At 36.0% G+C, this 14652-nt stretch overlaps 1 protein-coding gene across 1 annotated transcript in view; it reads right to left on the bottom strand.

Annotated features, from left to right (window-relative positions):
* Positions 1-14652, bottom strand: part of LOC119856288 (adhesion G-protein coupled receptor V1) — a 336541-nt gene that overhangs the window by 309221 nt on the left and 12668 nt on the right. Inside the window, exons 9-16 of the mRNA XM_043514160.1 lie at positions 13533-13714; positions 11946-12757; positions 10133-10342; positions 5548-5678; positions 5165-5264; positions 4083-4262; positions 1242-1405; positions 539-632 (exon numbers count right to left, since the gene is read on the bottom strand). Of these exons, the coding sequence (XP_043370095.1) occupies positions 539-632; positions 1242-1405; positions 4083-4262; positions 5165-5264; positions 5548-5678; positions 10133-10342; positions 11946-12757; positions 13533-13714 (1873 nt within the window). The remainder of the gene's footprint in view (positions 1-538; positions 633-1241; positions 1406-4082; positions 4263-5164; positions 5265-5547; positions 5679-10132; positions 10343-11945; positions 12758-13532; positions 13715-14652) is intronic.

The following is a 14652-nucleotide window of genomic DNA, read 5'->3' as shown; positions in this document are numbered from 1 at the left end:
CCGTGGCACCTAAGAAACTATCACATTTATTTGAGCATAAGCTTTCATGAGCTACAGCTCACTTCATTGGATGCATTCAGTGGAAAATACAGTGGGGAGATTTAAATCTAAATTTAAACATGATGCATTAGACACCCAAAGACGTTTGAATTAGTCAAGCAATAATTATTCATTGGTGAAATGTACAGAGGTAAGTTTTCTCACTGTCCAAACTATTTTCATATTAGAATAGAAGAATCAAATTTCAACATGCAAATTAACTTTTCCTCATGAGACACATTTTACTAAATGACAAAGGTTTTTTTTAAAAATTGAGATTAATTGTTAATATACATCCCTTAAAATCACCCCACCATTTGTCTGAATCCCAAGAAATGTAAGCTTTATGATTGCAAAAGCCTCCTTTTCAGTTATTCTTGCCTTGACCCTGCCTTAATATCATTATACTACTGTAATAAAGATAAATACAATGTGTTATTACATATATACAATTCATATAAACTGTGAAGTAAATATGGTACTGATACAGATGTTATACCCAGTCTGGGAGGGAATGACATCAAAGGATTCATGACAATTTCAACAGATGTTAAATTAATCAGGAAGAACTCTTGCACTTCTGGTATATCATCCTGCAGAACAAAAGCACAGTAAATTCTCCTTTTATGATCCTTTAAAATGTGAGTCAACCAAAAAACAACACTTAACTTATGCCCCAACAATTTTAAATTATATTAGACTTTATTCATTTATTCCTACCCTCTTAAAATACAATTATTAGGTCTGAAATTGATCCTCATGTAATATGTTTGAAATAAAGTATTATATTTTGTTAAAAAGATACCACCGTGACAAAAAAAGCTATTCCTGAACATAAATTTCATTGTGAATTTAAAAAGCACTAGAAGTACCCACTTGAAAAAGAAAAGTATGTCGCAATCAATCCATATAAGTCTGTAGGCAATGAAAACTATTCTGAATTCTAGGTAGCAATTGAAGCTTAATGAGAGTTTGATTCCATTCATGCATGTCTAGTTGTAGCCACTCTCTGTGATTAACTGTACCCCTCTGGTTTCCACATTTAAGATTAGGGCTAAAAGTTCCTTCCATTATTTCTTCTGAGCCACAATGAAACAATATACAGCATGAAATGATGGACAAATTGTGGGAATTAAGACCCAGATTGTGCACCCACTGAAGTCAAAGACAATCGTGTATTGATGATGAGGATTAAGATTTACCTCTAGAATAGTAATATTTATAGAAGCTGATGTTTCTCCTTCCCCTAAAAGCAGCCAACCAGAAACAGGTATGTAATCAACTCCTGGTTCCGCCAAGGTCCCTTCTGTCTGATTCCTTACTCTGTGCAATCCTGGCACTGTTGCATATGTAACATTGATAACACCTAATAAATGTGGAACAAAACAAAAAAAGTTCTTATATTTTAATTCCTATTTAACTACAATCCAAATAGACAAAACAGACAAAGTGCAGGAGAAGGGAGTATTATCCTCATTTTACAGATGGGCAACTCCATCAGGCAGATTAATGGCCTGATCCAAAGCCCATTGAAGACAACAGGAACCACTTCATTGGCTTCAGCGTGCTTTGAATCAGGCTCTTAGTGACTTGTAACAGGTCACCCAGGAAGTCTATAATGTAATCCAGAATCGAAACCCTCATCTTGAGTCCCAGTCCAGTGCCTTAACCGAGTCCAGTGCCAAGACCATCTTTCTTCCCTCTTCCAAAGGAAAAAAGGCTCCAAGACCTTTTTTTTAAAACACTTCACTAATTTAAAAGTGTTTTGCAAAAGGGAGAAAATGTGGTTTTGTGGGTATTTTTGCTGAGATTTTTCTTTCCTTCCTCCCAGCAAAAAGCAGAGTACAATCTAATTAAGAAGTTTAGGGTTTGACACAGTAAAACTAAATGGACACAATGCCTTAGTCCAGAGGTTCCCAAAATTTTCTGGTTCAGCTTCTCTTGCACTAGAATGGTGGATGAGCACAACCCTCTAACCACCCACTTCCTACCCACACCTTCTATCCCTTATGCCATGTTCTAGAATAGGGGCCTTTCAAAGGGGCTTAAAGGAGTTAGGTACCCAACTACCACTGAAAGTGTATCTTTGAAAATCCCAGACATTATCTCTACTTTATTCTTGCCACTCTCTGTCCCCTTTTCTTTTACATCTCCATTCTTTCCCCGCTTTTTCAACCTTTAATCCCTTTTTGTTCTGTTTTTATTCAATTCTTATGTCTTTTCCTAGTTGTTCCCACTCCCTTCCCCTCAGCCAATACAAGGCAACAAACAAAGTCTGATTCATTCTGAAACACAGTGTTGCAAATTGCATCCATCCACAGAAGCCAAATGTCAGAAATGCAGTATCACCACTTATGATCAATAAGTGACAGACTAGCTAGTCCATTTGAACAAGAAGCTAATATTTCCTGAGATTTTAAAATGGTGGGACTGAGTGGCTATTTGTGTTATGACCATCTACCACCTGGCTACAATCTAATGTATAACATACCACTGCAAAAAACAACTGAGCAATCAAAAATTTACCTAAATGGACCACTGCTAGAAGAGAAATAGAAAGTAGCTGCATTCATTAAGGAATAATCCCTAACAACATTTTATGTTTGATGAGAAAACAAAAAATGATGGAAACCTACATGAACTTAATAGGAAATTTGACTCTGGCTCATTCCTTCACTTCTTGTGCTAGAAGGAGTTGGCAATATTGTAGAGGTGATACCTGCAACTGCTCAGAAAGAAAGAGATTTTGTCCTAGTGTATAAGTAATAATTATTTTTCACATCAGTTGCTCTCTATGCTGTGTGATAGCATAATGGTTAAGCACGCGGCAAATTGTAATTACTACTTCTGATTAGCTAAAAATTGCATCCACATTTATTTCATCCTGCCTCTCCTATCCCACCTCTCCAAACCTTGTTGTTCATCCTATCCAAATGCTATGTCTTCTCCTTTAGAGAATTAGCTGTCTGGGACAGGAACAGTAATTTACTATATATAAGCTTGGAAGGATTAGATTTTTATCAGTAAATGTTGATAAACATTGAGTTGCTCATACACACACAAATGACAAAAAATATTTTCACCCATAATAATCAAAACGTACAGATAGGCGAAGTAAGAACAATGCTTCCTAGGAACTTATCAGAGACTTATTTAGGGATATTATGTTGTATATTTTGACATGTGATGTTGACAATTTATGTTTTAACAGTTATAAAACTAACTTTTTGAATCTCAACATCTACTGTCCTTAAATAATTATTGTATGAACCCCCCACTGCCTGACCCCTCAACAATTTCCTACCATTGTGAAATTTTAAATCAATAAAAATTAAAAACCACTTAAAAATAAACATTGATATTATCCATTGAAAATATTTTTAAAAATTAATTCTGCCAAGCATAGTTGTATATTTGTATAGTGATTGGCACTATGAGGCCCCAGTCTGTTCTATCACAATACAGCTTATTATTAATTATTATTATTATGTAATAATAGTAATAATAACAACAACAACAACAATTACAGCCACGGGGACACAAGTATCTCATATAAACACCCAAACAGCTTTAGGAAATATCTCTTGGAGGGCCAACACATCACCATACTGGGCAGTAAGATTCTTCAAAAAGGGGCAGGAGAAGGGAATGACATTAAAACTAGCAGAGTTTCATGAAGACCTAAGTTTAAAGGCCCATTCTCCCCACCACTTCCACCAGGGCTCCAATAGCGTATGGTTTTTGCAGGGACTCGTGGATCACAAGGAAGTACTGTTACGCAGGGAGAAGGCCTTCCCTGCAGGCAGTTAGAGGTGAAGGGATTTGGGTAAGTTTCTGGAGGGGACTGACTAAAATTGAAAGCAAGAATATTTGGTTATTGTCCTCTACTGTAACTACATCTTTGCAAGCAAGATTCTGAAAGTAAGAGAGCAGACACAGAGATGAACATTTGATTCATCTGACTCCCATTGACCTTTTCTGGTCAAACAGAATGTGTTGCAGAAGACACATAAAACTTCTGTATCTAGAGAAATTGCACAAACCTAAAGATCCAAATTCTCTACTGATGAAAAGTTGAATAGTTTTGTTTGCCTCTTGAATCAAAACCATCCTGGATGAAGAAGCAAAGTTCAAAACTCCATGTGGTTCATCACTGGCCTCTATTGTCAAAATAGCTTCATACCCTTGACTATCCAGGACAGCGGCACCCATTGAAGAAACGCCTGTAAAACAATCAATGGAGTAACTACACAGAATGTTAAGCAGCTGAAGTGGGGGGGGGTTGGTTTTTTTTTTAATATTAGCAATGGCAGTTTGTATTTTTATTTCCTCCAACATGCCATGCAGTCAATCATATTCCCAGTACAATGAATCAGGGAGAACATGATAGCGTCTACTGTGTTTCTATGCCAGTGTGGATCCATACATGTTCTAGAGCAAATATAGCACAATACAACACAATAAAGCTATATCTAATGAAAGGATAATATCAATGAGAAGACAGAATATCATCCAATGTACATTCATACGATGGGCAATTACAGGGTAAGGTTTGGTTTTGCCAGCGTGGCTGGGACACCTTGAAGCAAGAACTCCTTTGCAAATCTAGCCCGCTTTAGTAATGGATGTTTGTTTAATAGTGACTATGTGCAGAGAAAATGCAGATCTAGATACTTCTCCCACAGCATAATCTGAATGGCAGGAATAGAATCTACTGCCCTCCTTGTATGCAGAAATCAACAGTCAATGGGGAAGTCTGCTTGTGACAGGACAAGACGAATTGTCTGAACAGATATAAATAGTGGCTTATTTCATAGCAACTACAACCAAAAGGCATTATTGAGTCCAATTCTATTCCTGTTCCTATTTACAGGGGTGCAGCTCTCACAGAATTTGCTGGACAGAGTTGATCCCACTGTAAAACTAATCAAAACATACCAGTCAGAACACTCAAGAACCAGTATGCACATAAAGAAGGACCACCAAACTTCAGTACATGGAAACAAAGTTTCACAATTTAAGTAATAAAGTACAGTGCTTTAAAAAGTCACAAATAAATTAAAACAATAATGCAAATGACATCCTTTTCCCATTTGAGATTCACCATGCTACACTTTTGCATTACCTTGAGTTTTGATGTCGAATAGGACTACTTGGTATCCTTCCTTTTCTTCAGGAATATGGTCATCCAGCAGATGAACAGAGAATGTTAGATTCAATGACTCCTGTTTATTTTAAGTGGCAAAATAGGTTAGTTACTCCTGTACAAAACCCAGGACACTATCTGTCACAGATTTTGAATGATTCCTTCCAAGAAGTTTTAAATTTAAAATATCAAAAATTAAAAGCTACCTACAATTCGGACCTCTAAGATAGAGAGCTACAAAAATCAAATAGGTCAGGAAACAATACTATTTGGAAAGGTGTTCACCCCTTTCCACTTCAGCCTTAATTTCAATATTATCTCTAGCTTTTGCTGCTGAACACAGTTATTGTGTATGGGGTTACCTCGGGAAAGAAAAGTACTCCAGAATAGTTTTCAAAGGTTTGATCTAGGCGATGTCCAACAATTTTCCAATTAACAGTAACATTTCCCAGTCCAGGAGCAGTTCTTAGGATGTGGAACTGCAATTGTTCTCCTAGGAATAAAGAACATAATAAAAGGTTTGCTGTAGGGAAACTGACTTGCTGTGTATCAGTCATATAAGAATCAGAAGCATGCATTCCATAATCATGGTAACTTTTCCAAAACCAAGAAATTCAAGTATCTACTGATACTTTACAGAGAGGCTTACTATGTAATACATGTTTGCTTTTAGCATAAAAGAAGAAGGAGAAATCCAAATTCTAAACCTTTCAGTTCTGTTTTTAGTTCAATTTTGAAAAATGGAAAGAGCTATCAAATGCATGCGAGCGCTTATAAAGCAACTAAATCATAAAGGTAAAAATGAATACCCATCAGAACATGCACAAACACCAGAACAATGGCAATCCGTAGACTACACAAGATAGTAAATGCTGTATGTACTAGCTATGACACAAGTAAATTCCTATAGCAGTTCACTGGCAAGAAATATACATGTTGATAATATTGCACTGTAATGTAATTTTCCACAATGCATGCACAAAAATGCTTGCAATTACCTGTAAATTCCGTTTATGTGAATTTTAACTTACATAATAGCATCAGTTATAGATTTTTTAAAATACAAAAGAAATTTTTCACAAAAAGTTAATAGCTTCCTATGATTTCTCAAGACATACTATATCAATCGACTGAAGTGTTGTCAATGTTAATTTATAAAAAATACAATGATTATACTTTTCGCATTTCTATCATTCAGTCTAATGGACAATTTAATAAAAAATTAATGAATAGTATAGCAATCATTGCAAAATGTATGAAAAACAAAAAGATAAAAATAAGTTCATAAATGTAAAAAAGATGACTTGAGGCTTCATATATTATATCAACATGAAGATATACATTAGTGTGTATAGTTGGGGGGGTAAACATATATATGTATACATACACATTATATGACAGATGTTTATTTCTAAAACATAAGCATACTGCATATGTATTTCAACAGTATTTTTCAGGTGCACAAGGTTTAAGCTTGCCAGTACATACAGTATTGCATTGGCTTCTGAAAGACAGGAAAATGTGCAGAAACCTACAGTATCAAAATATTTGGATATGTTAATACAACACATCTCTTAACTGTCTGAAGGTTTTATACTGCATCATTCTTATTCACTGAAATATAAGAAAATGCATGCAGCTAAGATTATATTTTTCCTCCTTAAACAATATTTTAGGGGTACATAAATACAGCCTTCACAAGTTCTGTTCAATATTTCTGCTGCCAGAAAATGACTTTTTGACCAGTTTATATTAGAGATATTCAAAGAAATGATTTAGAATTTTTCTCACTGTTGCTAATCCTGGGCATAATCAAATCCATGGAACTACATGGTTCAAGTTGCCTCTGAACAAACCCAGCTGGAGGGCAAAAGAGGGGAGAAGGTAAGGCTGGCTGATAAAGGACCAGGTGCTTCTACATCTATCTGAAACTACCACTCACAGAAGAGACAAGATTCTCCTCCTCTCCTTTTTTACCCTGCGATTACTTTTCTCTGGATAATAGTCCAGTGCAAAACCAGCCTATGTGGCCAGCTAGGACTTGTGTCCCTTACTGTTGCACAAAATGGGCATATGATTTGACTTGTTGGGTCTGTATCATGATATAACACCAGTGTGACTCCACTGGTTTTTAATGGAACTCTTCCAGGATTATAGTGTGTGAGATCTCAGCCAGATCCAAAGGTGCATCTGAGTTCAGCCTGGTGCAGCTAAGAAAGGGAAGGAAAGGTATGTGGCTAAGATGGCTTTACACCACATTGGCTCCGCCATGATCATAAGGTCAGGTGGGGGTGGTCCAGCCCCATGTAATTTAGAGCAGCCATGTGACAGGATACTTATAAGTAGTATTATGCTGCTAAAATTGACAGGAAGGACATCATAAAATTATTCTACGTATTTTCTGTTCTTTTGAAGAACCATTGCTATCCCATATTTGTCCATCACTGAAATGAGATGGAAATTAGTTATTAATTTTAGGAGACCACAATAGAAATATTTTTTAAAGAAGCAGTATAAATAATTTTAAGAAAATATATGAACTTTACAAACATAAAATGAAGTCCATTTACAAGAAAGTAGAATAGTATGTGTATTTAGGCGTCAGCATTTCAAATGTTCGAAGTTAACTCTTGGAATTGTGCTGATGTTCACACCTTGCCTTAAGCTGCTCCATTGCTGTTTTCAATAGAAAAGAAAGTTCAAAATCTTTTGAATGTGACATCATTATGATTGTGTTTCTGAAGAGCAGCAAACCTGAGTATACACAACAGATCTATGGTTTCCAAAGAGGAACATCATCATATTGTTTTTAACACTGCACTGAAACACATTCTATCCTATTTGAAAATTTTGCACATCCATTTAAAAACAAAAACAATACTTAGAATACTTTAGTACCACAATTGCAAAATGCACAAATAAGACACAGCATATTTCAAAATCATACAATACAATACAATGATTTTTCATTGTTCACAACAAAATGAATTATGATGTGGGAATCAGTTACAATGTGCACTCATCTTGAGCACTCATCATTAATCAAAACACTGGATTAAAAGTTCTAATCTAAGTGAACACTTTTACTGATTCTGGGCAGTCCATTAGAGATCCAATATTACTAAGATCTTTGGTTGTCATATCCAGAAAGAACTCAGGTAAAAGTGAGTATTATGAATACAATTTCTGCCTTTAGTAGACTGGAACAAATATAAAAGGATCTCTGGAGACTGAAAATGTTTCATTAGGTCAATTTCACTTTTTTCCCCTATTTTAATTTTTAGTGTCTTACCCAAGTCTGAAGATTTATACATTGTGATTTGTATGTGGCTTAGGGTTAGTTGAATACCTGCCTAAAATGTACAATATTTTTATCTTGAAAATAACTTTTTTAAACTGATGGATAGTGAAACTATTTAGTAATACAGTAAATATTAAACAACATAGGATTTGGAGTTGTTTTGTCTGGTATCAATAGTTATTGTTTCAGCACAAGAAAAAACAGGTATTAAAAGGCAAAATCAAGCTCTCCATATGCCCCTATGAAGACCTAGTTCAATCTTTTTAATCAAGAGATTCTATCGGATTTTTTTTTCTTGCTGCAAGCCAAGGCATTCTTGTTCTTTTGTAGCTGAAGAATCAATGCTCAGTGGAGTTTCCAAATAGAACAAAACATTTCAGTTCCAAAGTACCAGATTTGCTACTGTTTTGTAAATTAACTTTAACAAGTTGAAAAGACTCATGAGGGTCACCATAATCTCTGGTACCAAGACAGTTTCTGTTAATTCCTTGTGCCCACTGATGGCTCTTTTTAGCTTGTCAGATTACAGCTGGTTTGACATGCTGATCAGAACCATTAATGCAGAGGAATAAAGGATGAAAACTGAGGCACACACCAGCACAGAATCAACATAAACCACCTACATAAAATTTTCAAAGATTTATGATGTCCTTTCATGTATAGCAATTATCATATTTGGTTTACGAAGATCAATTGAGAATTTTTTTTTCCAACAAAAAAGTACAATCTACACATTCTCTGGGAAATGAACATCTGTTTTGTTTAGTTTGTCTTGACAGACTGCTCATCAAATTTTAGAGGAATATGATGCTGTAGCTCTTTTAGATTCAAGATAAAGACAAACCAAAGCAATCACCATATAAAAATACAGCAAACCTTTAGACCAAACATGCAATGTGCCCCTTTACGGCACTAATAGAAAAACATTTTGTCCAATTCAAACTCTTACAGTTCTTCTTGAATGTCCACATGACACTATTTTAAGCCTGACAGAGACAAGACAGGACTGATTCATCCCAAATCAGTGGCTATAGTCAAAACACAAGTGGTAATTCACCCACCAGCAGGGAAATGAGGGAATGAGAAAAAGATATGCTAACCCTTAACAAGGTCCCAATATCTTTTTAGTAGTGTCTTTCAGAATATTTAAAGCAGGTGAGACTCATTAACAGATTCTATTCTATTATATAAGAAGTTATACATAAGACCACTGCTATATATGCTTAGGTACCTATATAATATGAAGTCAAAAGGGGTTGTATTCAGGTGCAGAATTTGGCACTAAATGAATATAAGGTGGAAAGTTAAAAAGGGGCTACTAGGTGTTAAAACTAGAGTGACATTATGTGAGCTTCAGAAAGCAAATGGGAAGTACTGCTGAAGCTATATAGCATGTTTTGAACCCAATCTCTCTCTATCCAGTCAATGGGTTTTCTGAGTCTTATATTTGAAAGACATCTAAACTACAATGGAATACATGAAGGGTAGCTAGATAGTCCTTTGTTTGTATATACCCAATGGTTCTCTGATTATTTTTACCAACACAATTAAATGGACAAACAATGTAAGTCCTCATTAAGAGAAAGTATGAATAAGGAAGTTGATCGCAAATGGAGTTAGTGAGGTCAACATAAAGAGGAACCCACCTTCATGACCAATAACAGATCTTGAGGCTGTCTGAAAGCTAATAACTCCTGCCACATTGTCATTAGCCAGAATAACCACATTGACAGTGTCTGAGCTAGGAAGAATACGACTTCCTCCTTCAGTGTGGGTCAGGCTGATTATAATATTTTCATTATCCTCTGGCTCTGGATCATCTAAAATGGTCAATGTGACCATCTTTTTCGTTTCACCTGAAAGGAAAAATAGAAGAAAATATAGGTATCAAAGCCATAACAAATGGCATACTGGATAGCCATCTGTCTCGGATGGTTTAGACACAACAAATTCTGCATCTTGGCAGAAGGGGTTGACTAGATGGCCTTGCAGTCCCTTCTAACCCTATGATTCTACACTTTCAAAGGGGGCTTAATCATCCTCTTTGTCAGGAAATACTTAAAAATATATAAATTATGTAAATCTATACCACTGCAACAACTATTGAACGTACCATGTCAATTATAACAAACAGCCTTCAAACAGGAAATAATTAACTTTTGAGTGCGCTGAACACTTTAATCGCTCAGTATTTGCTTCAGCTTTCTAACTGTATTTGGAAAAGGGGATAGCTGTTCTTGTAAAAGAAAACAACAGTGCATCCTTTTCTCTCTAATGAACTGAATTTGAATAGTCTTACCAAGTTGGAGTTTAAATAACAATCTAAATGCTATATATATAGGGGTGTACACATATATACACACACACTCTCTTGTATGAATTGAATTTGAATAGACTGACTCAGGGTTTGCATTCAATAATCCTCTCATCCCACAACCCTTTCACGTGGACTTTGTATCTACCTTCCATGCTACCCAATCAGACCAATATAACTAGAAAACTGTACTGGTCAACCAGTTCCCAAAGGACCACTGAAATCTCCAATACAATCCTATTGTTCAACGTATGTGAAATACCTAAGTACGTTTTAGGGTTATGAACATATTTGGTTACAAAATACATATTTCTTACCCTACTGTCTTTTTAATTCCTTTTTAAATCTGTTTTGTATGAATCTTTTTTATAAAGTACCAACAAAATTATATCTTAGTGTCAGAATTACTGTTGCTGGTCATTAGTTGGAGTTTGATGACTCATCAAAATAAATGACATAGTAAAAAAGTGTGTATATTACACTCCCTTCAGTTGCTTGTAAATGACCTATCTCAATCATTCGTCAAAATGATGTATGTGTCATGCTGCATTGCATATAAGCAATGTCTGCCAGCTACTTATTTGTCTCACTTGTAAATTCTTAGGTATGCTTTCTTTGTTGAGAAATTAATAAAATCTTTTTAAATAAAAAAGATACTTTCATTTCAAGAACACAACTAATTGGGGAAGCGGGGGCAGCCATCTTAAAAGTTTGGCTTTTTAAAGATTAGTTTTTGCACTGAAGGATGGAAAAAAAAAAGCCTTTGTGCCTCATCCTGATCTCACTTACATTGGTACAACTACTGCCTTCAGTGGAGTTATTCAGTGTAAATGAGATGAAAACCAGACCTTTACAGTGTGCAGTGCAACATTCTCTGAAGGACCCAGTCATATTTACAAATTTTACTATTACATTTATATATATTTTATTACAGGAGATTGGATCTTGAGGCTCATGCTGATGAGCTGCTAAATATCACAATATGCTTGAGAATGTACATCTATCACACAACATAGTGTATTCCAGAAGGCATAGCCTAGCAGTAAATTGACACCCAGGTTTAAAAGTCAAGAAATCTACTTATCTAGCTTCCTCTACCTTTCTCCATCTAGAAAGTGAAAAAATGAATGTAAACCTTGCCTCACCTTCAGCAAACACCAGAATCTCACCACCACCTACAAAATCCAAGTTTTGGGTAGCTGTTCCACCAATCACACTCCATTCCACTGTCACCTGTCCCAGGCTGCCCTCTGTTCTGTGTATCATAAGCTGCACATTGGTCTGAGGACGTTCTTCAACTTCCACATATAGACCTTTCTCTGTTGCATTGAGATTTACACAGTAGATCACAAACACTCCAAAGGCATCTCCATTCATTGTTATGACAACCGTGGAGGTATTTGGCTTTCCTATCATTGGCTGGTTTTTTAAGCTGGCTGAGGTGTTCATCAGTTCAACCTTCAAAAGGGATACAGTAAACTTCTCATCCAACTCTGGCAAATTGTCAGGAAGTATGGTAACTGTGAGATTTGCAAACTGTTCTCCTTCCAGCATTATGGCCCATTGACCTGTAACTGATTCATAGTCACTGCCAGCAATGGCTTGTGCACCAAAAAGAGAGGACACACTGGTGACATTTTTCTTGTAGGTCCAGAATCCTGAGTTATTGGTTACTTGACTGAACCATGATGTCAGCCAAAAACATAAAGGAAACCCAGAGGCACTAGAGAATGTAAAGGCGAAACATGCTTGTTCTTTTAGGCACTGAATTGCACAGGTGTGTAATGGATCACTTGCTGTTGAGACATTCACTTTAGTCCTTGACAGCTGGTTAGGAATTCCTTGCACAGGAAATTCATAGTAGGACAGCATATCTTGGCCTTGCTCTATTGCAAGAGCTACTACATCAACCTCAGAAGTACTGTAGAACACCTGCAGTTCACCAAATCTTCCCTCACTAAAAGATGTGATGGATAAGACAGTCATATTAATAAGTGAAGACAGTTGTTCTTACATCTGTAGGTCTCTACATTAAGAAGAGTGACCTGAATACAAGTTATCAGCCTTTTCAAAATTGTTCAGTGGTTTCAAACAAACAATCTAAACACCATTCAAAATCCATCCTCTCTGAAGCTGCTACTAGAATAATTTGGCTGTGGCCCCGAGTGGAAGGCTTCTCTGATTATTTATAGAACGTGTTATGGTTAATAATACATAGCTGAAACAATGCAGATTACTCCCCTTGCAACCTGCTAGCTATGCCAGATGGCCAGGGAGAGAAGCCAGAGCTGTCCTGCCCTGTCCTCTCTCTCCTTCCATTTATTCATAGGAGGTCATATCACAGAAGTAATGCCTGCTCTCCCTCCCCCATGCTTGAGTCATGATATAGATAGCTTCTACACAGCCATATTTAGCCTTGCCCTCTTTTATCCTCTGTCTAGACTCCTAGGAGCAGGGAACGCTCTTGCCCTAAATATTTATAAGAATTAGTAAGACAAATTTAAAAAGACGTTTCTTTCTAAATGTTTCTGATAAAGAGACATACGTGGTTTAAACTAAAAGAGCATAAATATAGAAGCCAAAGATTACTCTATTAGATGACAAGTTAAACTGTGCAAGAAGGAAATCAGAACAAAATTTAAAATGAGAAAAAGCCTATGGAGTTGTAATTTCGGTAAAGACACAGGAGAAAGACCACGAATATTTACATAAAAACAAACATTAAAACAAACCTTCTCTTGACAGTTATGTTTGCAAATGAACTTCTTTCCAGTGGCTCCTGAATTCGGTACAAGGCGTGATGAAAACAGACTGTTCCATAAGGATTATCATTGGCAGGTATTATAATATTTGCCATGCCATCTAACCCAATAGCACCTCCATTCGAGGCCTGGATTAATTGCACATGGATAACCTAAAAATATAATTAGACTTTCCTTAATAACATTATGTTGTGAAACCAAGATAAATCATTTAGGGCCATAAGTAGTCCTATTGACTGCAGTGGGATTACTCATGCAAGGAACTGTTCATCAATAACACTAAAGGGTTCTTGATATAACCCTTTGTGTTTCTAAAATGTTTGGATTTAAAGGGCTGTTTAAGGCTACACGTTAAACAGAAAACCATACAGATTAAAAGACTAACACAGAAGTGTTCTGGGTGAGCAGTGAGTTGCACAGCTTCAATTATTACTGAATCAATTTAAGTCATGTACCTACACTCCTATCTACCCATTAAAGTTTAGGGAATCCCATTTTTGGGATTCTGCTGGCTTCCCTATAGCCATTCCAGCATTCCACCACAGTAAGTGAAAAAGTAAAAGGTAGAGTTATTACTCTACAGTATCATAAATAGCATCGCTATAACTACAGAATGTATGTGCCATCGGTATATTATCAAAGGATATGAGAAGCTATTATCCCTGAAACACATGACACACACTGCTTAAGACGCAGTGAAGATTTCTTCTCCCCACTGCTAAGAAGTACAACTGTCATGGATATACTCCCTAACCATAACCAAAATTCATACTACCTCTAAAACATGATCTACACTAGTGGAAATTTCTACTATAACACCCCTTTTGATGTAGTCTGAACACCCATGGTCAGTTAGATTTTACTTGCATGTAGAAGTCCCACCAATTGGTCATGAAGATTTTAGTGCATGAAAAACGTTCATGCATTTGTTTGCATGCAAAAAGTTTCATGCGCACAAAAAGCCTTAGAACTTATTTATTACATTGCTTATCATATCCACTATTGCATGACATAAACTATAGGCAATTTTGTAGAGCAAACGGTTCTTTATCTAATTAAAAATAGGGAATATACTCTGAAAGAGTCTAAA

The sequence above is a fragment of the Dermochelys coriacea genome, chromosome 5 (genome assembly GCF_009764565.3).
Source record: "Dermochelys coriacea isolate rDerCor1 chromosome 5, rDerCor1.pri.v4, whole genome shotgun sequence".
In the NCBI taxonomy this organism is placed as follows: Eukaryota; Metazoa; Chordata; order Testudines; family Dermochelyidae; genus Dermochelys; species Dermochelys coriacea.
The sequence above is the reverse complement of the archived record's forward strand: the minus strand, read 5'-3'. Positions and strand labels throughout refer to the sequence as shown.